Source organism: Ciona intestinalis, chromosome 8 (genome assembly GCF_000224145.3).
Source record: "Ciona intestinalis chromosome 8, KH, whole genome shotgun sequence".
NCBI lineage: Eukaryota > Metazoa > Chordata > Ascidiacea > Phlebobranchia > Cionidae > Ciona > Ciona intestinalis.
In genome coordinates, this window is record NC_020173.2 from 5510461 (window position 1) to 5538291 (window position 27831).

Sequence of the window (27831 nt, forward strand, 5' to 3'; positions counted from 1 at the left end):
TTGTCGTGTTGATTATATAGTAGGGTGGGCAAAGATGGGACAACTTTTTATTATATTTTCTCATTCCAGTTTGGTAGTAAAGTACATTCAAATATTTTTAAAACTGTATCCTCACGACTCCATGGATCGTTGTTAATTGTTTAAAACACGATCAAGATAGATATTAAATGCTAAAAATGTCCCATCCTACCCCACATTTATGGTTGTTTTACAAGTATATAGGAGTTTTATAAATGCACATGAAAACGACCTGTATTCATACAAATCCTAACCACTACGAAATATGACTGTCTTTCCTAATGGTTATAACATAAAGCTCTTTTAGAGTCGTAAGGATGCAGTTAAATAATTCTTTAAAATACAGAATAAAATCATGGATCATTTTACCCTACCATATTCTACTAACTCCAAGTGTATGTTAGAATTCCCCCCAGCCTAATTTATATATAAACATGTAGCAACTTACCCCAACCTACTATATACAATGAAACCGTGTACCAACTTACCCCAACCTACTATATACAATAAAATCATGTACCAACTTACCTCAATCTACTATACACTACACGTAAGAACCAACACTGGTAAGTTATAAGCTGTAAACGCTATCTATTCATCACAATAAGAGGTCATGCCCACCTAACCCACCTCAACCGCTTCAAACACCATCCGACCCTTAATCCACGGATCCTATTAATCATTCTGCATTCTCCTACCAGTATGTACCTGTCGAGCAGGTCAAAACGTTTCTTGCGGTGGTACTAGGGGTCCAGGGAGAACATAAAACATGCTAATTGGATTCGGTAGCGAGTTCGACTCTACAAAAGCCGTAACTGTCTTTGCTTTTCTAATTTCAGCGTTTCCCAAGTTTGTCGTCTCAACAACTCAGTGAAATTACCGGCAAAGCTTGAGTTTATATACCATTAAAGTCTTCTTAATCTGACATGCGAAGTACTCTTGTGTTTTCCCACTTTCCCCTATACAAGCAAAAATTTTTGTCTTATTTGGCCGACGAATAAATGTGTCCACAGTTTGTTTGTTTTCGTTTATTTTGATATAAAACATCGTTTAAGATTTCGTCTGTAAAACATATCAAAAATATAATACCACATATAAGTGACCATTAGGTCAACTTTGCTGTAAAATATAACTTTACGTTGAAGCTCCAAAAAGCAAAAAGGTTGTCGCAAATTTACTGATAAAAACGGTATATAAATAATTGTATAGTACTGTGGGGTAAGATGGGAACCTTTAGAAGCTAACACTTATATTTCCTGATCGTGTTTTAAAAAACGCTCTTTTAGAGTCGCGGTGCTACGGCTATATAATTCTGTAAATATTCTTTGTTTACCACAGAAAGGTCAAGAATTAAGGGAATGAGAACTTGTTCCATCTTACCCCACCCTACTATACGGAAATATGGACCGTGTAGCCCCGAACGTATGCACTGCAATAGAAGCAACGATGTGGCACTTCTCCCCGCAGCTCGTGCAAATCCCGCCGTTCCTTCTCTCATCGGCCTTGCCTCTGCCTTGTGCTGTTTTCCATCGGTAATGATGGTGTTTTCATTGCTCGCCCTGATTAGGCAGTTGTCAGTTGCAGGTATATTTACTTACCAGGCGTGGGCACTCCTGGCATGTCACAGTACAGCACCAAAAGAACTTGCATTTACACTGATCGATTTTGATGTACTCAGTCACCCTGTAGCCTCGGTTGCAACATAACTTGCCGCACCCACTGTAGTTTGAATTGGTGCCGTTGCATTGCCGGCCTTGCGTGCCGAAAATACCGATACGGTTGTCCTTTTGGCAAAATTCGGGCGACTTTTCGAGATACACAAGCTCCCGTGGCGATGGCTTTTTCGGGTTTCTCCAGATTTTTAAAATATGAGGCCGTCTCCTTCGACCACCAAGAATTGCTTCAACTCTTTTTGCTTCTTTGTATTTTCTACGTAGGTTGTCACCGACTTGTCGAAACGAAGGCAGGGCGATCCAACACGTCTTAACATTGCATGATCCTGAGACGCCATGACACCGGCAGGATTTCGTCAAGTTTTTGATGATTGCCTGTTAAACAAATTACAAATATTAAAAGCTCCAACCCGGGGAGTGTATCTATGTAACCTATTTATCTTAGTATGACGAAGCAACGACAGTCGTTATAACATGGGCGTTTTGTTTCATACACCTCGTGTCCGCTTACGAGTTGCCATGTAACTTTCTGAGTTTTAATTAAGTACAGATACGCCTACAATAGTAGCGACGAGCCTTGAATTCGATACCTATAGGTTAAAAGAATGCGCTCTGACTATTGTGCCACGACACCAGAGGGAATTACCAACAAACTTACCAGTCTGCCTGCTTCGTAATTATGTCGGTTCATCAGCGTCCTGGAGCTTTGTAGTAATTCTCCCGCTCGCATGAACTCTCTTGTATAATTAAGCCCGAATCCCAGATCCACCGAGCACCCTCCCCACCTCCAACGTTGATAAACTTTTCTCTCCACCTGTGCCGGCGTCATTTGCGTTCGTCGTTTCGTCCTTTGGAAACTGATGTCATGTTTCGCGCAACCGCAAGAAGCACTGCAAAAATTAAAGAATTCGTTTGAAAAATATTATCACTTACTTAAAGTTTGATACGCTGTAGCTCATAAACGGGACGATGTGTATGAAACAGAACACCCGTGTTATTACGACTGTCGTTGCTCCGCCACGCCGGGATATAAAAGTTACATTTACTCATATTCCATAAATGTTTAAGTATGAATTTATTAGTTTAATTTTAATGGCTTTCGGGTAACATGTTTTTATCGGTATCGCAGTCACAAGCATTCTTAATTGTCTGAATAAGCCGAATGTGATACCTATATGTCAATCGCTTATATGTTTTAGAAACCTTATATGTTTTATATACAGCGTCTAAAACTTGCATACGTGCACCTCTGTGTGACGTTTTATTTCAGCAAAATCTTGTGTGCCGCGCCTAAAGTATAATTCGCTCAGCCAATAATTGTTAGTCAACTAATAATCGAGAGTTTAAAATGGCAGAATCTGCGCAGGCGCTTGTAATTAAAAAGAACGCGTGTTTGGAGCAATTGATTGCGTGTTGTCGCAGCAATTATAGAGTAATTGAACGATTATTGGTCGCGCTGCAAAAGATGCAAGGGCAGGCATGCCTTCGTTGCTAAAAGCTTTAATAAGTCGGATCGTGTTTTGTAAATCTGCTTGTAAACAAGAAATTCCTCCCGGTAATGGGAGACTCTTTATTACGCACAAATACGATCTTAATCTTGTCAGGATTTCGTATCTTGCTGCAGCGAGACAGGCAGGCTATTGTTGATGTATTAGAAGTACTTACCCCAGGTTACCTTCCCCGCAAGCTTTCACAATCTCGTATAAGATTCCAGCAGATTTGATGGCGTTTTCGAAGGCACTTTCTCTCGACGCTGAAACCAAAATATAAGGTAAAATTTGAATACTGTTCAACCATACACCAATTCATATTCATATAGATGTAATTAGTTAGCTCTAAAAATAAGCCAGAGTGGGCAATATTAGGCTGTTGTTGATATATTTATAAACATGATTTATGATACGTGTATGAGCTCTAAGTTGTTTATTGCGCGCGGCTAATTTGCCTTTACTCGTTTATCTTCATGTACAATACGCACCGGCGCCGTCAGAAAAATGGAATTTTTACAAACATGAGTAGTGTGTATACTCGTGTAGTTTGTTCTGTTCCTAATAAGTGAAACCATTGTTCTGCTATGGTTTATACATCAGCTTTACGCACTGTTTCAAGTTTTTCAATAACGTTGTAGATATTTGGTAATCCGAGCCCAAATTCCTAAGTATTAGGACGAATTTTCGCTGCGTCGAAAACGACGACGACCTTGTTTATTTGTTTTCCCCATAGACGCAAAATACTGAGATATTACGCTTCGTTTTTGTGGCGAGAATCTTTCTTGTTTCGTGCTCCTTTCGTTGAGCAATATCGCTTCTTTACCATTGTGTGGTCAATTACCCACCACTTGGACGAATTTTTCAAATACCTTTCGTTCTTGATTTTACATTTTTGGTAACCTTGTTTTTCAACATTGGGGGAGCGTGAAATATATACGCCAGATTCTATAGCATACTGTGGGGTAAGGTGGGACACCGCCTTTAGCACATATTATCCAAATATCCTGATTTTGAACAATTAACAACGGTATATGGGAGTCGTGAGGATACGGTTTTATAATTTTTGAATGTTCTTTGTTTACTTCCAAATTAGACTGGAAAATATAATGAAAATGTGTCGCATCTTCTTCCACTCTACTAAATTGCGTAACATGTTTGGTCCGCCTAAAATGGCGTTATGACGCAGTCTTAGGCCTTATACATTGATTCTTACAGTTATAGCTCCATTTTATATCGAGTGACCTCTGCTCGACCGTGCGTCGACAGACGAAAGTTTTTTGGGCCCTGCGCAATTATTATTCGCACGCAACAAGTGAGCGTAGCAGATTCGCGTGCTGACGCGACCACGCTGCAGCAGTGGCCTTACCGGGAGAAAGACCTTTAATTCGCAGACGGTAGCCCCCTGCTCAATGCGGTAATATTTGAAGCTGGTATTTGGAACGGCAAGAATTGTCGTCGATTGCGGCAACAAATGTTGGTATAGCGTGCAGGGTTACCGGATTTTTTGCTCTGAAGTGGTGCAAGCAATGGTTTAGGGTAACGCGTTAAACTATATAGGTGCAGACAGCAGCTGCATACTAAGCTACCTGTGTTAGAACCTCGTGGGAGTGTCGCTACCGTTGAAAAATGAAACGATCTGTTGTGTAAAGTGATACGGGCGTGGAGCAATCCTCATAACTTACATTCAAACTTCCATCACCGCTGGAACTAGAAATCGCGGCGTTGGCAATACCACACATGTAGCAACTAACCGTGACTTGCGCGTTTAACTTAGACGTTATATAATTCTAGTTACCCATCAGCATTTAAAATCCCAATGCTCATAATCCTAGACCATTGATATATAAATATATAAATTACTTTTTGAAAATGAAATCCATATAATACAAAAAATGTAATCAAAATATAAAATTCAATATTGTTCATTTCTAAACCGGCCATTTTAAGCTTATCATATTCTATAGGTTAGGTCACAGAGTTGGGGAAAATTTCCGATATTAAGTCTGCGTCATCGCGTCCGCTATGTTGTTTTTGGTCCACGCGAGTTGTTTTTTGCCGAGGTAAACTGCACACGACTTGTATTTAACTTTGAGAACTGACAGATGCGCTTTTTGGGGGCCATGCCCCTCTTTTTGACCTTTTTTGGACCCAGTCCCATACAGGGGCACGGGAGCGGTTAATCCGACCTGCAAACTTGACCGGGGTCCATTCCCATCACCACAAGTTACATAGCAAATCGCCGGCGCCGAAGACCAAACAGAAACTAACCAACTGCCAAGTTATGCTTATATAAATCAACCGAGCAAACATTTTGGACATTTTTATCTTTAAATTCAATTACAAGGAAAGCTTTGAAAGTTACAGAAATTTTACGAAAGAATTTCCAACAAATTAAAATTCAGTGACCTTGCAGTTTTAATACAACTTTTTTCAAAACAATTTTAAAATTATAGAGTAGCAATAAAAGTCTTGTGCAGATTCGCAGCACTCACACAAGCGTTGTTTAAGTTCACGCTATGACGAAACGCAAAGCTGCAATAGCAAACTATTCTACCCACAACTTTAATCCACAAAATGCAGCTGTCTTTGGGACTTTTAATGCGACACATCTCATACATGCTTGGTCAAACGTAACCGCAATACCAGGGCTTTAAGTTTAGCATCATGCTAAAGTTTGCACATCTGCTGTCCCTCAGTTATTAAGTGATGGCTCATTAACTCTATATGAAGCCTTGCCAGTGGTCACCGTCTTCACGTGTCAACAGCCTCGGAATTGGACGTAAGTCCCACGGCCAACCCTCATTGAAAACCCAAGGTGTATCCGATTCAAACGTTCCGCCAAAACGCCGGTAGCCGGCCCGTATAAACATAATTTTGAAAACGAAAACATAGGACCGAAAACTCGTCGGTAATGCTGATACGGAAACCAAACAGAAATCAAAGTTACAAGGTTGTTTCTTTATTAAAACAAGATTCTATTTTTGGAATTGAAATTCCAGTTTACGAGTTACATGTATCTTTTTTAGTATAGTAGGGCGGGGTAAGATGGAACATGCTTTTCGATCATTCTATTCCCATTTGGTTACAAACCAAGAATATTCAATAAAATGATATAACCGTAGGCTTTCGACTTTAAAAGAGATTTGTTAATGTTTAAAACAAAATCAGAATATTTGCAAAGTGTGTCCTAAAGGTGTCCCGTATTCCCCGACCCTGCTACTCTTATCATTTTAAACGGAAATTTGATTTTTCTACCAAAATGCGTACATACAAAAAAAACATATATGTTTAGGTTGTGTAAGCGTATAAGTTAAGTGCTTTGTAGTTTCGCCAGCGTTTCCCCAAGGTTCAGCTTATCTACAAATTGTCCGATCAAAAGCAACTAGTAGCACTTAAAATCAAAATCAAAAGCAACTAGTAGCACTTACTCTGGTCGCTTGAACCCAGGTGACCCGAATTAGGAAAGTGGATAAACAGTCTGTTACAAAAGCCCACCGTGAAAACCCCACTGACCATCAGTAGCTGCCAAATTTAATTTAATTTTTAAGACCAAAAGCTAGCGTGCTCACGTATTAATTTTTGAACCTGGCCCAAATAATGCGTTCCTTATTACGTCACAATGTACGCGCGCGAGTGCCGGAAAATGCGAAGTGGTGTCTCGAGGCAAACTGGAGTAGCTTTGAGTACCACCCTCGTGTCCATAAGCCATTGAAGCAACGCTTGCCAAATAGGTTGTAACTTGTAATTAAGCGAGTTGGAATTGTAACAGAAACTTTGCTTCGTAAATTACAATCAGCCTACCGAATATGTAGGTCAATATTCCGTTTAAAGATAAAAACAACAGCTATTTTTTCCACAAAATATAGAACAATTTATAATAAGTTAATATTTGTTATTAATTTTCCCAAGCCGCGTTCCAGTATTTTCTTTATTAAAACTTCGGTTTTATTTCACTGACGACTGAAGACGTCGCAGTATCAGTAGTAACATGCTAGATACACGACCATATTAATCTTGTGGTCGCCCCTTGTAAGTAGGCTTGCCATAGATGTCTGCGCGCGACAAGCCGCCTTATCGCGCGTTGAGATGACAGACGGCTAGCCGAATGTTCTATAAATTCTCCTTCTATCGTATAGGTTTGCGTCGTTTCCGTCGTCACCAAACTTGCCTCTCGTGGCCTCCTTGACCGAGATATGCTCGCATTCCGTTTACTGACATTACCAAGTCAAAGTCTAAACCGCTTCCGATCATGGCCAATGTTTTGCCGTCTTATCAACGCACGTCGTTAATCAAAATTTAGCAAGAACATCGTTAAATAGTTAGCTAAAAAAATCGCGCAAGTCGCGCGGTTAGCGCACGGAATTCAATCCGTCAACGCGCGATATCCGGATGCGACAAAAGCGAAACAGAACTGATGTCTTTGTTCAATCACGCGGTCATTGTCCCAAATCTGCCACCAAAGAAGCTAGCCTCCCGTGCGCGCCGCCGAGCTCGCGATTTTCAGATTCCATCAAGCGAAAAAGTGATTAAGACCCGAGACGGAGACAACGGTGCCTTGAAAGTCATTTACCCCCGTTCCCCCAATGACAAAGCCTCAGTATCGAATGTAATTAAAGCCCTTTACCACCAAGAGGGTGGAGGGGGCGACCGGAGAAACGCCCTTGGATGTTTATTTGTATTTCTTTTGAGTCTGTTACCACCGACGTTATTGTTTAGTTTACCCCACAAGGCAGGACTTGGAAATGTGCTCTGAACCCTGCGACCTAGGGTTTACCTGGCGACATGCTTGATCCGGTATATCCAACGTGGCAATAAGTTTAACCTTAACAGCTGTTAGCTTACAGGAATTTATATTCTCAGTTTACCGACTCGCGTATAATATTCCATAAAGTACGTGGTAGTAAATTACACTCGCTCTCATTTTGCGATTAAATGAGTATAAAGTTGTGCATTTGGACCTCAATTTTGGTGCTTCTGATAAAATACATTTATAGTGGGGTTGGGAAAGGTTGGACACCGTTTCGTGCTATTTTCTCGTTTCATTTAATGGTAAACAAAAAATATTTAAAGAATTATAAAACCGTGTCCTCACGACTCCCATAGGCATAGACCGTTGTTAATTTTTTAAAACACGATCAGGATATTTGGATAGTATGAGCTAAGGTGTCCCATCTTACCCCACCCTACTATATGTATCCTGATGTTGCTTTATTCTATTATAGCTATACGTCACACACGCTACAAAGTTTTACATTTGGACTATACATGTTGCGGTTTAATTCATTCTTTACTTGGACCCTTACTTTTGGTGTTTCTGATAAGGTATATTTATGTAGCTCAGCATGAGCCACAAAGGTAACAAAACCTGCCACTCACCGACTGATAGTTCCGTCCCAAAAACCGTCGCCGTTCCGTTGTTCGTGCAGTTCCATTTATCGTAACGAAACTGCCAAATACATTCGTATCTCGCCCTCTCCGCCCCCTGTGCTATAACCGTCATAGCATCTGGTCTTGCTCTACACTTAGCTCTCTGTAGAGGAGCTAGACCGATGATCTTGTCGCAGAAAACTCCCGCCCTGATCGAGGACACCGAAGTGAGCGCTCTGCAAAAAAACGAGACATATTAATTTTTTTAATTTTTATTAAGAAACAGCTTTACTTGTTTGTAAAGTAATTTGATTGAAAGTTGTTGATTTTCTTCTTGTCACATATTACGTTTATGTATGACTGACTAACAGTGTAGCTAGAACTGTTACGTATTGATGGTGTCCAAAACAAATGAACAATACAGTATCGGTTGCAAAACTGTGTAATATACACACATATCAGTGAAGTCACTTGTAAAGGTGGTCTACCTGTAAGAGCTACAGTCTGACAGTCGCTATATACGCATTCGACCCGCGATGTTTCGACACAAACAGCCACTGTTACTGTCGCCAAAGAAAGCGGCAAAAACACGCAAATTGCAGCTAATGACTTTTGTCGAGACGCGAGGCTACATTCGTGTGACTACAGACGTATATGTATGATTCCATACACGGTGTAGAAGTTACTTTGTGGCTATAGAGTTTTATAGGTTCGGTTCCCACGCGGTTGGCCATAGGCGGCAAAACTTAAATGCAATGTTTTGGTTGTCACCATAAGTGGTATAGTATAGGCTGGGAGAAGATAGGACACCTTTTCATTTTATTTTCTCGTCCCATTTGTTAGTAAACAAAGAAAATTCAAAGAATTATAAAACCGTATCCTATCGACTGTTAATTGTTGTAAAACACGATCTGGATATTTGGATATTATGTGCTGAAGGTGTCCCATCTTACACCACAGTAATATATATGACGCATACTATGGCATACCGGTAGGTTGGGAAAGGGCGTTTTCTCGGCCTGTAGGTCTCACCGCACCTTGTCCGCGGCGCTCGAGTTACTGAACAAATGGCAGGGAGGTATTTGGCTCCGGACATAACGCGAAACAAACTACATTCCCGAAAACAAAAGCTCTCTGTCGGTTTTATTTATGGTGTTTTGTAATAGTTTGTAAAACACACAATGACCCGGCAAGTTTACGCAAATTTATGATCGTTTTTGTAACAAAGCGAGTGACAGTTGAAAACATATCGTCCCCTCTTTCGCTTACCTGCCTACCGCTGGTACGTAACGCAATCTAGGCATACGTCATCGCTCACATATTTCGGCAACAAGCGTTTGACTTGGCGGAAAATGGTAACGTCAGAATTTATTTTAGTTATCGCGATTTTTAAGGCAGAATTACGACTCCGGAAAACGACCGCTTTCTATCCCAAGTGGTTCTGTAAGTACCACCGAAACTGATATCTTTGATTCCCCTTTGTCGTTTCACCCAAGCAGGCCTTTGTGTTTTACTTTCCGCTCCTACCCCGTCGTACAGGTTATGGGTCGCAAAAGATTCATTTAATTTATAATAAAAACGTGCGGTTTCAGATGTCGGGGCGCTTTTAGAAATTTTTACGCCGGCTTTTTAAGGTATCGAATACAACTTGTAGATAAGTGGAGACACGCGGCGAGGAAAAACGGCAGAAATGACCTTTTTCTACTAAAACAATTCATCTACTATGTTTACCCATAATATGGTATCTCTAGCTGACAAAATAGAGCAACTATTAACTTTTTCACAGGCGATACCATGAATACAACGTACCGTATGCAGAAACCAGATCGTTCTGAATGTTGAACTATATAGCTTTTGAACTAATCACGAAAATTCCTACATTTTTTACCTTAAATGCCAGCAAGTGTTAGATTTGATAAATCATTTGTACACTTCAAGTTGATGACGTAACAATATGCTGGCTAACACACTGCGGCGAACATGATATGGTAAAGTTAAGAAATCTTGCAAATACTTAACACATTTTTACGAACGATCGGTAGCAGTCAGTCAAAGTTTTTTGATAAATGATTGCAAACAGCTGCAGATTTAGCTTTGCAGAAGTATTCATTATGGGGCGTACAAATGCTCTTAGTTTCACACGAAAAAGTTTGTATAATTAAAATTTGAATGTTGGATTCAAATTATGTAATAGTAATATTAGCTCATAGCTTTGGTTACAAAAAAGTTGTAAAAGTTATTTCCTGAATCCCTCTTTTGATAAAGTTTAAAACTCTTTCCAAAGCACAGGGCAAGGGTTAGGCAGATTACAAGCGAACAGTAAAAACAATCGCTATCAGTTAATCTAAATCTTCAACTTCAACCGGGGTCATAAAAACCATGGTTGTTTTTGCCCCATTTCCGTTCTCACGACCAAATGCGTGACGGGGTTTCATTTTTGCTTTAAATTAGCTTCGTCCACAGCGCATAGACAACAAAAGCATTATTTTATGTTGCTACCATAAAACCGAAGACGAAACGCGCATCATTCGCACGCTATACGAAAAGCTTCATACGCCAACCGGGTATTTTAAAAACAAATAAACATAGGCGGAAATCAGGTATCTGTACCTCGCTGAAACTTCTACGAGTCAAATGTACAGTTAGATCTTTAAGCGCAATTGTCCACTGACCACAAACCGGTAGTTTTGTGCTTCAGATCTATCTCGTTCAACTGAGATCAAAGAACTTGCGGTTTGCGGATTTACCACTAAATCTCAAGCGCTTTCGCAAGTTGCCACTTATATAAAAGTGTGACCACTCGCTTGCCCAACTGACTTCGTTTTCGAAAATAAGATATATTCCCACCAATTACGTGTTAATAGTACATATACCAATTAATGCATTGAAATTGCAGCATTTTCTTTAAGAAATCGCTACAGAAATGTCACAAGCTACACTGGTGTCAATTTAATCCCATAAGACATGTTATAGCACGATCTATTTTCGTTTGATTTTAAAGTTTAATATGCGGTGGGGTCGCCACGCGAGAAAAGCCTTGCCACAATAATCCCGCAATTACTATGATTCTACCTTTGGCTGATTATCACCTTCGTGGTCGCATATTAACGCCGGCTACGCCCACATGTGTTGTGTTATTGAGGTTGAAACCGCTGGTTAAGTTAAGGCCTCACATGACGATATATTGTTACCGCTATGATATGGGGTAAAAACCTTAGGTCTCTGAACCCACGAATACGGGGTTTTAGGTCAGGAAAACATTATGAAAGAAAACACGAGTCCAGCAACATGGTAGTCGCACATTTTGCAACTAAGCTGTTCAATTTTCCCTCTACACGACCACAAGTTTAAAAATACGGAAAATAGGGCTTTGCAGCAAATTTCGCCATTTATGTAAGTAACGTTAAACACACTAATCAGTAGGAATTATTTATACGTTATCTATAGTAACATTATGTGCAAGTTCGCGTGTTATTGCTGTCTTTAAATATCTCGGAGACTTTAAATGTTAATACATTGCACTTGCGAGTAGCTAATTCCGTCTAAATTTTCTAATTGAAATACGCCTGGGAAATCACAACCATGCGAGACAAAGGAAATTAACTTGACAGATCAACTGAATTACAAGTTGGAGGATATTGCTATAGTTGTGACCCTCATATACCTAGCGTTAAAGTTCATGGCCTTTGAAATTTAGTAGGGTGAAGTAAGAAGGGACACCTTTATCACATAATACCCAAATATACTAACAGGATTTTAAACAATTATCAACGGTCTAAACAAACGCAAGTCGTGAGGATACGGTTTTACAATACTTTGTTTACTACCAAATGGGAAGAGAAAATAGAATGAAAAGGTGTCCCATCTTCTCCCACCTTACTATATATCTCTTATACGACAATTGGCTGGATTTGATTATGTCTGTTACATTTCCGTAGCACCAGATCTGTACTATATTTTACTACCCAATAATCGTTTAACTCTATAAGCACCAGATCAGGGTCAGGTTCATGGAATTTATAACAAGCCTTTGGCATTAAACGGAATAAAATGTTACAATTATTCAGAAATTTTGAAATTGTAATTTACGCTAACATATCCATTAACTATAGTTCTACTCTTTCTATTAAAGTCGGGCAAGATGAAATGCTCTTTAACATTATCTTTTATCGTGGCCTGAGCGCTAATCTATCGCAGTAAACAGACAAACCAAACCAAAACATCCCCTACGGTTTACTGTGGTGCAATTTTAACGCAAGGCACTTTATCATTTACTTTGGTGCTCTTAACATCCACGCCAATGATGCAATAACTTAAGCGAAACCAATTACCAAATGTCAACAACGTGCCAGCTGTAGCGATGGATGTGCTAAACTCTTGTCTATTTCATACTGCTATACGCATGCGGTTAAGCAAGCACGGTCCGAAGGCTTGGCAGGGGGAACGCGGCCTCTTATAATCCTATTAAGCAACTGATTTGCTCGTTAAAACTGTTTTAAGGCCTGTAAGCTGTAATTACGCCTTTGTACAAAAACTGAGATTCTCAAAAACGAGCTGTCGGGGTTCGAATAAACTCAATACCTGGTATTGTAGTATTTTGGATAATTCTATCTATCATAGTACTGTGGGGTAAGATGAGGTAAGGTTAGCGCCTAAATCCCATATTTTCTAATCGCGTTTCGAACAATAACAACTCTTTTTTAATTCGCGATGGTACGGTTATATAAGTCTGCATATATTCTTTGTTTAGTTCCAAATAGGCAAGAAAAGAGAATGAAAAGGCGTCCCATTTTACCCCACACTACTATTCTACACATACCATCGTACTTACGCGGGGCTGCTTGAAACGAACAACAGCAAAGTAGAGAACACGAAATTTAAGCTGCTCCAATTGTACATGACTTTGATCACTGAATTTGTTCTACTGAGTATCCGGTTTAAAAAAATCTTAAGCGCCAGTTTTTTTCACTTTCCAACAATCTTCGATCGTTTTTTTCGTTCTTCCCGCTTATAAACAGGCTGTTCTTTCTTCTTCGGTATAAATGCTGTCAGTTACAGCCTATTTTAAAAAGCTAAACTCTAACTAACAGGAAACATTGAATGTTAGCTGCGACTTCTGGGAATCGCAACATATACATGGATTATAGATCTACAGCTCGCGCTATTTTTGAAGCTGGCTTCCCGTAACTTTGCCGGGTGTTTATATTTACTCGTGTCTAACAAGTAATAACGCAACGGGCTGTGTTTTGACAACGCTCGGTCCCGGGTTTGATGCTTACTGGTTACGTCATACATATATTGAAAGCGGGCCGCGAGAATCCAGCTACATAAACTGTATCTCTTATACTTTTATAGTATCCGGATATCTTATGAAATCATACAATAGGACGACGATGGCTCTCTGAACTTCAGAGGGATATTTAGTCTAACATAACCCGCACTAAACACACTCAAGCAATATATAGATATTCTCGTACTGACGTAACGTAGGATTAAAGGACTTAAACTTAAGTGAACACTTAACACACGAACAGAAAGCATTTGTTCGACGCTTGTAAGTGTTATAGGAAGGAAAATGCGTCACCAGTCGAGGAATTTCTCCATGAGTATAGTTTACATAGAAACTGATAACTTAATACAAAAAATAATTCGTGTTCCGTATTTTTATCCGGTGGAAGTTTTTTCCGTAAACTGCGATTTAGTTCACGGTCTTACAGTGACGGATGAGATTCAGTCACCCTGGGTAACCTTGTCACCTATGATACACCTCTGGTACAACTCTACGCACGACACTAGCACACAGCATCATTTGGGCACGTACAGTACACAAAATTAAGCTTAGAGCGCGCGGCCAACTATTCATTGCAGTCAATATCGTATATTACTGTTTTTCAAAACATCTTACACTTTATAAATTAGAACCTGCTCGCAATACAGACTGACAAGCAATATTAGATACAGCTGGCAATGCTAAATTTTAAAAACGTGCAAATGCAAATAAATGAATTGCACAAACTGACTTTCTATAAAATATTTCAGACCAATTTCTTATATTTGCACTTGTATAAGTCGCTAGCTGCAAAAATCTCTCTCTTTTTCTAGCGAAGGTTTTCCATGCGCAACATACGTCGACGTTTCAAAATGATGTTAAACTGGGGTCAAATCGCACAGCTTTATGTAATTCTAAGCCTTTCCATGAACTTTCAACTTCAAACGGAGCCCGACTCGCTACGGATTCCGTTGCGGGAATCCCTGCTGTGTTGTGCCGCGGAGGCCTCACCTAATCCCCGATCTCTCTCTCTATTAACCACCGCATATTGCCACCATAGCCACGCGCCGTATGCCGAGAGAAATGGCTAAATCGACGCTAAACGTTTTTCGTTTTCAGTCCGTCTCACTTTCTTTTCCTGCTTACGGTTAAGCTGGGCGAACGACGGCCCAGGTGCGAACATAAGACACTCGTACACGCCGCAACTATGCATTAGGTGCAAGTGCGGGCACGGCCTCTGTTTTACCTGGTACCTGATATTGTTACGATCGAGATAGCGACGTCATTTTCACACAGGAAGTTTCCTGCGGTTGGCGATTAGATGCACTTGATTGTAGGTTGGATCGGAGGGGATTTGTCAGCGAGTATGGCATTACGGGATACTAGCGAAGCAATCGTGGGGCGAGCGGATAATCCACTCGTAGCGTCCGGTCGTACTGCCAAGTTCAGTGCCAGTCGCATTGCGCTAGAGTAGCAATTTGCGGCCTAGTTCGTAGTGCGGACGCGTAATTGCTCGTTTTAGCGGCTGCGGGAAACCTGCGCAAGCCGCGGGCTTGTTCGTCACGATCTAGATCGACAGCGACGAAACCGACCGCGAGGACAACTCGAACAGGCAGTGGTCGCGCTCAGAACTGCGCTTCAAGACAGGTGCTTGAACTACACTAGATCTTGACGCCTCCTTCCAACCAAGCAGCGATGTCGAGCGGCTCTCAAGCACCGACAATGGCTTCTCAGAAAGTGTCCCGCTCGAGCTCTTACTGGAATGCGAAAATTCCAAAGCAAAACTTTTAATGGATTTAAAACGGTTTTATAGATTTTGCCGGTCGACTGCCAGGCACCATTACCGTTGCTGTACCAACACTTATTAAATCGCATCGCAAATGCTGTAAGTTGCTCAAGTTCACGGCCAACAAGATTATAACACCCGAAAGTAACCCCAAGCCGACACAAATTGATCACTTTCGTTTCTCTAGCCAGCAAATCCGAAACGCAAATAGCATCATCGGGTTTCGCACAGTTTTTCGCCGTCCTGCGACCGTCGTTCCGCTACCCTGAACTACGGTTGGGCGCGTGGGGTCACAGTCACGTCGTGCAATGGCTAATTCGCACTTACGTCATACATAGAACCAAAAACGTGTGGATGACAGAGTCCTAAGTGTGGACGGTGTTGAATTACAACCTGGGTTTGTATTTTTATATATTGGCCCTTATTTTGCCCCTTGTCCTGTTTTGATCGGTATAAAGACAACCCGGTAATTGTCTCTGTTATTGCCGACTCGAAACCCAAACTTGGCATCGCTTATTAAAGATGTGGCTGCTTATTTACCCTCGGTTGGGTGCCATCAGTTGGGAGGGTTCGGGACCCCCGACAGTTTTTAGTTGTAAGTCATAACACGGCGCTTAATGCAATGCTATCTCGTTTTGAAGCGACGGAAATACGGATGGTCTATTTCGTCACGCCCGGGGCCCGAAACAGCCGCTAGCCTTTATTAGTTCAAATCTGCCTCACCCGTCGGATCCGAAACCCACAGTTCAAAAGCTGCGTGTGGCTTTTATGTTTTTTTCGCGGCTTGTCGCACACGTGCGAGTAAGAGTGTCCATTGTATGTTTCTCGCGACAAAAAGCCAACAATGCCGACGAAGAATCTTATGTTTACGTCGCTACGGTGCTTTCGCCACTTGTGAGCTTTGCACCGAAGCGTGCCGAGACGACCTACATGTCTCCGTAGTTGTAGTTTCCGTTTCCCTACCTTACAAAGAAGCATATATTGTTGTATTCCAACATCAACGAATGCCAAAGAAAACTCACAAGCTATAATTACCCTACACTGCTGTTACACGCATACATTCCGCCTGGTTTCGAAAAATGTATTTTCTTGATACTCAAGCAACTTCTATTACTTGTACACGTCAAAGAAAAGGCTATAAAATCCGCCATAAAATGTTAATGATAATATCACATCTTTTCCTGCAACGTTGAATAAAATAGCAGAAAATAAATTGCCCAATTTTTCTGGAAAAACTGCTTTCTAGAAAAAATAGTTACAAATAATATTAATACTATTTTACATTATCTGATTTATACGCACTTGTGTAATTTATTTGGCTTTGATATTAGCAGCAATCGTCACAATTTGCTTGTCATATGAAAAGATAACTTTATCTCTGGTATGTTTGTCTACTCCCCTTTATTTTTGTTCAACTATCGGAATTCGTTTTAAAGTTAGACGTCTTCTATCAGTATAGTTTATCAAATTGTCAATATATATATAGTAGGGAGGGACGGGATAACTTTAGCACTTAATATCTAAGTATCGTGATGATTTAATGATTTAATTGTTATTGGTTTACTACCGAATGGAACAAAAAATAGAATAAAAGTTGTCCCACCTTTCCCCACACTGGGGGTAAGATGGGATATGTTACCATTCACTTTTCATTTATATACAGGAAATATTTACAGAAATATATAACTGTAGCCCGTGGCTAAAAATGAGAGTTATTGGTAATTGTTAAAAACATAGCCAGAAAATATGGGATAAAGGTGCTAACGGTATCCCATCTTACCCCGCTATAAAACAACACTCATATTCTGCGTTATGATTATTGACAAATTTTAGTATTGGTATGGGTTTTTGAGTTTTAATGTTCGATTTCTACTCATTATTTTATTTATCCCATTACGTTTACCGAACGGCGCAGGTGCTATTTTGAAGTGCCGAAACCGTCTGTAACCCAAAAAACTACTGTAGCCTGTATATTCGCCGAAACCTCCAAAACAAAAGGAAATTCTGCAGTGGGGCAGTTGAACGTGACTTGATGTTTTAACGCGTGGGCACGAGGCGAGACTAAAACGAGAGTTTAAAGGTTGGGTCCCGTGACATGAGAGACTTCACAATTTCCGTTGTGTAACCTCAGTAACAGAGCCTTTTCCTGTGCGAGAGAGTTACACCATGTAAAATACACCTGTCGTTTACGGTTGTATCCAGAAGCTCGTAATGTACTCTTAAATTAGAATAGGCGGTACCTTCAGTAGCGATAAATATTTACGTTTTCCCAGGACGGGTTTTTACCTGAATTACGCTTTGGTTCAGTTTTTATCCGCGGAAATAGGACCCACGTTTTTATCGCTCGACTGGGTAAGCAATCCGGCAAGCATCGCGAAATAACGACAAAAATTTCAGGCACAATAAATTTCAGGCGCATGGTTAGCATTCCGGAACGTAGTTTTGTTATCCCACAGATTAGCGAGATATAGAAGACCACTTGCTGTTAAAGGGTACGTGACACACACACATTCCTATTTAAATCGATCGACAAGTCCCTTAAATGGTCAATATACCGCAGTCGGGCTGCGCTTCACATTTTAACCTGACATACAACATTATAGGGGTATGTTCTTAACGGTACACGATAAAAAGCTTGTTCCAATTTACGTTTTATGTATGAAGTATCACATTTAATTGTTATATGACATAACTACATTAAACATTTTTTAGAACTTTCGAGTATAATTTATTGGGTTCTCTGTCTTGTAATTGCTTAATTTCGCGTCGATTTTTACGACGGAAATTCTTTTAAAAATCGTCATCTTTTATGGCGGACTAGAAAAAACATATAAATACATTATTACATGCCTGTTACGTGTGCTATAACTACCATCATAAGCTGTATAACAGATACCGACGTATTGAAGCTGCGAAGAGCGAAGACATGCGGCGAGTGATTTTAATTAAATCTTCCTCGTTTGTTTTCATAACGCGTCAGTTGGAACCTACGTAGACCGCTTGCCCGGCGACAAATACAAGTGTCGGCCATTTTTATTATAGTACGGTGGGGACGATGGGGGAAGATGGGACACCTTTTCATACTATTTTCTCGTCCCAATTGGAAGTAAACAAGGAAAAATCAAAGAAAATATAAAACTATATTCTCACGACTTCCATAGACCGTTGTTAATTGTTTAAAATACGATCAGGATATTTAAACATTATGTGCTAAAGGTGTCCCATCCTTCTCCACCCTACTATATAATACGAAACCTAATTTGACTGTGCATATAAAACCACTGCATCTAACGTCATAATACACTCCCATATGCTTGTCATTCGTCCCTTTACTGTCTCTACTTCTCGTAAAACAAAGTGAATACCCGCCGACGTGTATAATACTATGGGGTAAGATGGGATACCGTCAACACCTGAATTCCATATTTCTCGACCGTGTTTTTAACAATTAACAAGTCATAAGGATGCGGTCATATAGTTCTGAAAATGTTCTTTTTTTACTACCAAATGGGACGAGAGAAAGAAAATGATAATATGTCCCATTTTACCCAACCCTACTATATATATTTGTTTAGTCAAGTTATCAGCGTGGAGGTTACGACAACTACGAACCGAACCCTTACTATATCTTTCAAGTACCTCTTATGTGCCTTTATAAGAGATAAAATTTCATATGCGCATCTTTTAGAGACGTTTCCCCCTCATTTAGTAAACATATATCAGTGCTTTCAGCCGTTTGCCTCGCTTTGGTGGGACCTGAACCTAGTACCCTAGTTCTAACAACCACCATTAAGCTTTTAAATTTACATGGTTTTATTTATTTCTGTTTAGTATTTGATTCAATAGTTATTTCGGTCATCCGGCAAAACGTCTTTATTTGTCTAAGATTTATAATTATAGCAGGCATGGCACACAATATGTCCAATGTTTTCAAATATGGTGGTCGCTAATCTTTCAATAATGAACTACCATAGCAGCATGGGTATATGTCCGTTGAACCCCAACCCTCCTTTTACCCACCCCTTCCTGCCTGGCTGAATCACGTGTTGTGACGACAGACAATCGATGATTGTGACGTCATAAATGCCAATAGAATCATTGGGGCGTAACAGACTGTTATAAGATCACGCAAACAAATCTATATCGTAGTTCGGGGTAAGATGGTACGTGTTTCGTTCTATTTGATAATCCTATTTGGTAGTAAACAAAGAACATTAAAAAAAACATAAAATCGTATTCTCACGACTTAAAGGAGCGTTGTTATAGTTATTAAAAAGGGAATATGGGATATTGTTGGTCATAATATCCTATATTACCCTAAATTACTATTAACAACCTCCATTTACGCAAATAAACAGCATAGTAAAACATGACTTAAAAGACGAATGCAACTCGTTATGTGTCTCGTAATATTCAATTACAATTTTCAAACACCGATTTTTGTTTAATTACGCTCTGGAACGTTTTCTACACGGGAGTCCGCTATGTCAGGCCTCTGTTTATCGTAGGATTACTCGCGCGCCATACAGCGCAACCGTGGGCCAAGCAATCATGGCAAGGCGACAGGAATAAACATCGTTAATACGTCAGCAAGCAGACCCACTTTGGATCTTGCTAAGCTTTCAGAATTTGCTGATATATCAAAGGCGTTCCTTCATCGTACGGCCGAGCTAGGGGCATAAATTACCTCATATTTGCACGAGTTTTGCCCACGGTTTAAGGGGTATAGATTAGCCTAACAGTATTTTTAATCTAGCAATTAATCTTACGCTGTCTCAAGCCTGCAAGGGGCTATATGCTGTTTTCTTATACAATGCTTACAATAATCTTTACATTCAGGCTCTCAAAGACACGAAGCACAAAAAAAACCAAACGAACCCACAAAGATGCGAGGCTAAGACCGCTTGAAGACTATCACAACAAATACTGTCGTAAGTCCTATGAAAATTGACTTTGACGCGCTCAATACTTATCCTAAGCGTTTACGTACAGGTTGTGCCTTGATGTCTGATATTAAACGATCAGTTTGCTTTTGTAATCTCCCCCAGACGTGCGATAACAACCAGCATTGCGCCTTTTATAGCCGGAAAAACACGTACGTTTTTAGTAATACCACAGCATAGCCAAACTCAGCCTGTTCTAAGCTAGCTTCGTGATGCTTTTGTACATACTTTTGTGTACTCCGAAAGTTTTACGTTGGCTGGGATTAAAGGCATGACCTAACTGCACGACATAAGGGAACTTTATACCTAGGCGGGGCAAGAATGCTCTTGCACGAACCGAAATTCCACCGCATGCACAACAAGCCAGGGGTTAATGGATATTGGGAGTTAAATTACAATCTTGTTGTCTGGAATCACAAAAAATATACGACACTTGCAACTCGTAAAAAATGTAACATATAAAAAATGTAACCCTTAAAAAAAAAAAGTGACTAATAAAGTTTAAAATGTGTGTATGTTGTTCAAAGGCAGACGTTCTGTATTCGTGTTAGGTTTAAAAATACGACACCTGCGACTTAAAAACGACAAACATTGATAAATGTTTGGAAAATGGGTCTTTTGTCAGAGTAGGGCGCGGTGGCGGTGGGAAAAAAGAATTTGTTTGAACCACATCAGAGACTTAACGTTCACCGCTGTAGTTCACACCCCTTTTCCTGTTTCACATTTCCGTCATTACTTTCACATCAGTAACTGAAACCAGCTTGAAGCTGTTTAAACTGGCATGCTATTGACCCGTGCACTTTTTCTAGTCGTGACGTCACCGAATACGTCATCAAAATTCGGGTTCTATCGGGAACCCCTAACTAAATATACATGGTGTAAAATACCGTTTTACCTAAGAATAAATTTCTACACGTGGAGTTGTTTTACAACATTATTTTCACACGGTCGGCGAATTTGTTTGATTACTGCAAGTCGAAACACAATCTGTCGTTGTTTGCTTTTCGATAGGAAGTCTAGTTTTCCGACACGGCCCCTTTTCCATTCCTGAACTTTGTTCGGGACTGATACATGATAGCGAAAACGGGCAGAGGTCAAACGGCAACCCCAACCAACTAGCAACCCAACACCGACTTTCTATTTGCCCACCAAGGGTTGGGGGTTTGTGTGCATACGTTTAAACTATAGTATACTGATGTAATGATTATAGCACATGATACTGGGGGCAAGATGGGGTATACTCTCAGAACATTTTTTTTATTTCCTAGTCGTTTTTTAATAATTACCACGCTATTTTTTAGGGCCGTGAGAATACGGGTATATAGTTCGGTAAAATTACTAAGTACAGTAGTGTGGGGGAAGATGGGACACCTTTTAACTCGATTTTTTTGACCCATTTTGTAGTAAACAAAGAACATTTAAATAATTATACGAAACTATATCCTCACGACTCCGATAGACCGTTGTTAATTGTTTAAAACACGATCAGGATATTTTAATATTATGTGCTAAAGGTGTCCCATTTAATAATCTATTTTTAGGTTAATAAATGCAGACAATTAATCATTTAAATATATACCTTAACTTGGGAGGGGTCTTAAAACAGCATTCACAAATAAACAAACATGGGTTGAATTTAGAATTTCATGTATATGAAGTAGTTGCATTAAAATTCGAGCAGTTTTAGGTGTAGTATAAGGTCCTTTGTAAAGGAAAGTAGGGATCAAATATGTGTTGTACATTTTCGTGTTTTGTTACAATAACAAATAATCTAAAACTGTGCCAAAAGGAACAAACCGTCAGTATTTACGAAATACGTCAACAGAATTACCAAGGGAAGTAGTTAAGGTCGCAAGCGACTCATCTAAACAAACGGGCGCCGCTTGGGACATTTTCGATTTCAATTATCTTGTTCAATATAATACATCTATCATGGTGGCCCTGTACCGCAGTCCCTACTTGACATTTTGATACTTTGGGTTAAGCCCACTGCCCGACTATGCGGTCCCTATCATAAAGTATACGGAAATATAACTTTAATAGTTCCGGGATTTTTCTTTACCGTATGAGAGAGTTTAAATCAAAACTAAAAGCCGCTGCTTAGTATGGTAGCTTTTTACGGTTTAAAACATCGTTTGCTGTCTATATTCATTACATGTTTTCATTCTCTATTTGGTAGAATTCAAAGAATGTTTATACAGAACTATATAACCGTAACTCAGAGAATTTAAATAGGCGCTGTTAATGTTTAAAACACGAGGGAGAAATATGGGATTAAGATGCGAACGGTATCCCATCTTACCCCGAAGTTTAATACTATATTATACTGTGTTATGTTATTAAATGTTATTGAATGTGTCTACACAACTGTACACCAGCGGTGTATCGCTTGGTTGACAAGTATAGCTTCGCAAAATTAGCACTGAATATATTTATTGAACGCAAATCATTACTAGAGTGTTTTTGTTGATTCTGACTTGACAGTCCGTCAGTGCCAAATGGCGAAAAGCGCAAACAAAATAACTCAGTAACGCGACAGCTAGCGGTTGGGAATATATTCTTAGTTACTGCGTGGGAGTTATATTTACTAAACGGATCACATATTACTTGTGATTTACTACATACTAAACCAACATAGGTGTACTTCTACCTTCTGCTCTATAAATTACTTTACTATATCGGTACAACGCTTTCAACCTAAACGACGCGACCCGGCAGCGAACATGGGATATAACATACACCGGGCACAAGGAAATAAAAATCAAAACATACTGATCGTGTTTTAAACAATTAAAAACGGTCTATGGGAGTCGTGAGGGTACGGTTTTATAATTCCTTAAATGTTCTTTGTTTACTACCAAGTGGGACGAGAAAATAGAATGAAAAGGTGTCCCATCTTACCCCACCCTGTTATACAGCAAAATTGATAAAAGCGTTGCCTTGTTAGGAAATAGTAGTTGTTTGTTACGTCATGGAGTTGATGTTTGCGCTCACAGCACCTGTCGTGGGGCTTCGAATTATTGATTCATCAAACGCCCCGGGTTCGTTGAGCCCCACCCCGCAGGGCAAGGCTGTGAGAAACAGAAACAAAAAGTAAATTCCGCTTCGTCTCAATTCCAACGAACTGTGGAGACCGAAAAGTGACAAAAAACGAATTTTCCGCGAAAACTGAAACTTCATCGGGCAAATGTAAAGTCCTAGTCGTCAACGCAACGCGAATTAAAATTCCACTGATTTTAAAAACTCTTTTTCTCAAACAGGTTTCCTTAACAGAATTTTAATGAAAACTGATAAACAAGAAATGTAACGTCTGGCTAAAACAATCCTTTGTCCCTGAAAATGTTTGCCGATCTGATCGCGCTTTTGTATCACACACCTGCAAACAAAACCCGAGCACGATTTTCATCTTTTAAGAAACCACAAAAGCAGACAAAGCCCCAAATTACAGCTTTATTCTGTCGGCTACATGACTCGTCATATCTGCAGTGTGCACACGTATGATAATCGTGCAGACTATGGTTTCAGAATCTTTGTCATTCGATACTTCGAAAATCGTCGCTGACGATAAAAACCGATTTTAAAGTAAAAAAAAAAACAGACTGATAAACTGCTTAAACCAAAATTTCGATCAAAAATCCACTATAAAATAGCTAGCATAAACAGTATATTATATTTTTTGTTATTTGATACTTTGAAAATCTTTGCGTATAACTTATTGATCAAAGCATCACACGTTTTTAAAGTCATGACTGTTTAAGCGCCGCAAAACAGACTGTTAATCTGGTTAAACCAAAAATTCGATCAAAAATCTTCCCTGAAATAGCTATAGGGCTAAAATAGTAGCAAGCACCATGCATAAAAATAGCTATAGCACCAGCATACATAAGTATAATATACATGGGTACTCACATTTCTTGCAAGATAAGTAGTAGAAAAATCGCCTGATGTGACAAACATGTTCGCTCCTGTCGATGACGTTGTGTTTTTAAATTTCGTCTTCTTTTTCCGCGTTTTTTTCGTTGCTTTTTCGGCAGTGTTTTTCGAAGAAATTTTCCAAACTGTTTAAAAATTCCAAAACGAGTCGATTCAGCAATTTTAGTTCTGTGTCTCTTGCAAGCGTGGATTTCCTGGGGTTCTGAGAATTTTGTCGAAGAAACTGCACCGACGATTTCTCCGCAACAAGATTTTCGCCGATTTTCTTTCGCCGAGGAGTCTGTTTCTGGTTGCACTTTACCACGAAACGAAAGATCCACCAGTAGCGTCCTATCCTTCGCTTTCAAGGTCGCAGTTTGTAAATAATTTTCCTCCATATCTTGATGATCCAAAACCATTCTTAGTTTTCAACTTTTTCACCAAAACCCTTAATTTTAGTTCCGCTGGTTTGAATTTCGATTACGTCGATTTTATTCTTCCGGATCCCGCGTGGTCGATCTGAAATCCGAAGCTGAAGTCCTGGTTAAAGCACAGGTTGAATTAACGCAACACACACGTCTTATTCACACCTACTTAAAGAACATTATAAGCCTGGAGAAAAAAATCAAGTTTCGAAACAAAGATCTATCTTCGTCTTACTTTCATAAAAAGTCGTAACTCGCCGTTTGCTTTTTTTACAAAAAAATCGGTCAAATCGAGAAGCCGGAGGTGGACGCCAATATGCTTTCCACCCACGAACTCTTAAGAAACACTTCTATCCATCATTTGTACTTTTATACGAGATCGATAACAGTTGTGGCAAACGAAAAATCGTAGTTTTCGGGCACAATAAAAACTGACGCAGGCCACGAACTAAACTAATGCGAAATCCGGGTCTTGGTCGACTGCCAACTTTCTCTTTGCTTAAGGTCGTCGATAAAGATAATATGTTCCACTTAGTTAAACAGTCAAATTATCCTTGCTAGACGCTGGCTGGCACATCTGCTGATAAACGGTGAAAAATTTGCGCAACTTCCTGTCGTTGCGACCCAGCGACCAAGGCAAACAGTACGCATGCGCGGAACGAACCACAAAGCAATATAACTCGCTTCAAAGGCGGCGGTACGTAAACTGACCCAGCGACGACGGACGCTTGACCCACGCTCAATTGGAGGAGCCCCAAGCTGGCCGATTACGGCGAATTATCAACTATTACCCGACAGTTAGCGAGCCTGGCCGGCCAGGCATGGGATTTTGTAACAAAATACTCAATCTGAAGACCCCCGCTAAGCCGATGCACGTGTTTCAACACTTTTACTGCTTAAACGCCGCGAAACGTGTATTAAGATCTTACTCAAGCCATTCACCCGGTAACACATCAATATTTGTCCAACTATCAGCAGTTTACATTAGGTTTTAAAATGAAAAAGCCCAATGACTTATCTTAAACGCTTTTAACATTCTGTTTAAAGCGAAAACCTTCAAAAACTGTTGGGTGAGCTAACATGTCTCACGCAAAATACTGACGCCAACATATATCTTCCATAATAACGTCGGCGGAAACCTTATGAATCCACACGCGATAAAACGTCACCGCTGGGACTCTCACCCATACCGTTTGAGTCATATGTCACGGGACGTCATAGGTGCGATCACTATAAAAAAAATCACCAGACATGTAAATGCTGAACACGATACGTTAATGTATGGTCTTTAGAGCAATTTTGCGCCACGTCAAATTGTACTATCATAAAATAATTCCAGATGACGCATAAGTTAATCTGCATAGCTCCTTCATAGATCAAAGCGAAATACGTAAGGTTACTTAGAAGCTAGGCGCGCCTGTGACAGCAATCGAAAATGTATGTAAGTCCGCCTTATTTTTATCCCTCTTTCCGTATTCTCTCGACTTACTGTCTAACTGAAGTCAGTCGGCAATACAGTTCACCGCATACGCAATGCTTGAGCCTTGAACTAAAACATTAATTAAATATCCACGCATAGCGCTTATCTCGTAGGTGACTATTATTTCTCAACATAATTGGCTAAAAATAACAACGTTCCACGTTCTACTCATGACCTTTACGTACGTACAGCAGGCAGGGTCTATTTAGAGAACACCACACTTCGTAACTTCATGCTACACCCTACAATTTCATTTCAATTCCACCTTATGATTTGACGCCCTAACAGAAAACCTGCGGCTGAAATACTGAGTTAAAATCCGTCGTCTCTGTCCACTGGCGTTAATAATACATCTGGAACACTAATTCGATTTGAAATCGTGTTTACTCGTTTCAAACTGCGCGAATTCGACTAACTGTCTTACACAGCGTACACACCCCGATTAAAAGCCAACCCGCCGCATCCGTTCGCCCAATATTTAGTAACATAGTAACAATAACCAACGCAAGGACCCCGCTGGGCACGAAGCTTTATGTGACTGCTTGTCCGACTTTAAAACAATCAGATTTGCGCCGTTTACCCTCAGCGTGATAAGCGCCCGCGGATCGTAAACTCTGGAAGTATATTGACCGTGAGACCGCGCGGAAACTGACCTAATATTAGAAATGAAAGCGACCTACTCTCTATAATACAAAATACGTAATAAAGTTAAAATGTTTTCTAAAAATAATACTCTAATTTTGCGGTAAATACACAAATTTATTTCGCAACTTAACCTATTCATTTATAATCCAGCAAATTCTACATTCTAATCTTGGAAGCCAATTCGGTGCGGCAATATTCCTTAGAGTCCATACCACAAAACCCCAGCTAATTTTCTGAACACCAAACTGATTCGGCCTCCGTTATATACGACCAACTACTCCCTGACTGTCTGGGCACATCTCTTTTAACGCGGGGCTCGACGCTAATCAAAACAAAAGCTGCCTCCCGTTTGCTTCTTCCGAAATCGGGAATAATTCCCTTCGCTGGCGACTTCACTCGCTCAGTTAAGAGCAGTCAATAACACGTCTTGGCAAGGCAGCGCGCTTTTAATTTACCCTTCCCTTGTCCAAACTGCGTGCGATAGTTGGCCCTTTACAGGCGTTCAACTCCCGCGAAAACCCGTGTCGGCGCTCGCTATTCCGCTTCGTAACTGGATTAAAATTCATGCACTCTGCGCCTTCCCTGTTTTGAAGTGCGTGCGCCTAACATGCAGTACCTTGTATAAACGCTACGCTGGACTTAATGAAACCGTATTGGGCCGGTGTTTCTCTACGCTTCACATCACGTAGACTTTATTAAAATGCCAGGAGAAAGGAGGATGTCGTTTTCAGCAACAAGCAAATTTACCTATATCCTACCCTTCCCAGCCTTTGCCTTTTCGTAGCGTGACCTATCTGAGTTGTTGGCGCATTTCCAGTATGTA

At 40.1% G+C, this 27831-nt stretch overlaps 2 protein-coding genes across 6 annotated transcripts in view; one reads left to right on the plus strand and one right to left on the minus strand.

Moving 5' to 3' along the window:
* Positions 1–1031: 1031 nt before the first annotated feature.
* LOC778938 (protein Wnt-7b) lies at positions 1032–26720 on the minus strand. Of its 3 annotated transcripts, none has more exons than XM_018812921.2 (5): positions 24456–26720; positions 8558–8784; positions 3357–3444; positions 2350–2581; positions 1032–2066 (listed from the first exon to the last, which is right to left on the minus strand). In XM_018812921.2, the coding sequence occupies exons 1-5, from the start codon at positions 24875–24877 to the stop codon at positions 1593–1595; spliced, it is 1443 nt and encodes a 480-aa protein (XP_018668466.1). In that variant the 5' UTR covers positions 24878–26720; the 3' UTR covers positions 1032–1592. The 3 variants fall into 3 exon arrangements, with proteins under 3 accessions (XP_018668466.1, XP_002128034.1, XP_026691483.1); XM_002127998.3 differs by lacking the exon at positions 24456–26720 and adding an exon at positions 13380–13627; XM_026835682.1 differs by lacking the exon at positions 24456–26720 and adding an exon at positions 9538–10318.
* LOC100180112 (phosphatidylinositol 4,5-bisphosphate 3-kinase catalytic subunit gamma isoform) overlaps positions 3352–27831 on the plus strand; it is a 42893-nt gene continuing 18413 nt past the window's right edge. For 2 of the 3 annotated variants that reach the window (XM_018812916.2, XM_002122718.5), the window contains exons 1-2: positions 3352–3462; positions 20443–20534. The gene's annotated coding sequence lies outside the window, so the exon portion shown is untranslated. Of the gene's footprint in view, positions 3463–20442; positions 20535–20595; positions 20699–27831 lie in introns of all 3 variants that reach the window. The other variant, XM_026835676.1, reaches the window with a different exon arrangement.

Bases quoted from the DNA above. Each gene is read 5' to 3' on its own strand.
- LOC778938 (XM_018812921.2), bottom strand. From the start codon at position 24,877: ATGGTTTTGGATCATCAAGATATGGAGGAAAATTATTTACAAACTGCG. The intron at 2,582-3,356 runs GTAAGTACTTCT...TAATTTTTGCAG, and splicing joins TGCGGGGAAGGTAACCTGGG to TGCTTCTTGCGGTTGCGCGA. The intron at 2,067-2,349 runs GTAAGTTTGTTG...TTTGTTTAACAG, and splicing joins ATTACGAAGCAGGCAGACTG to GCAATCATCAAAAACTTGAC.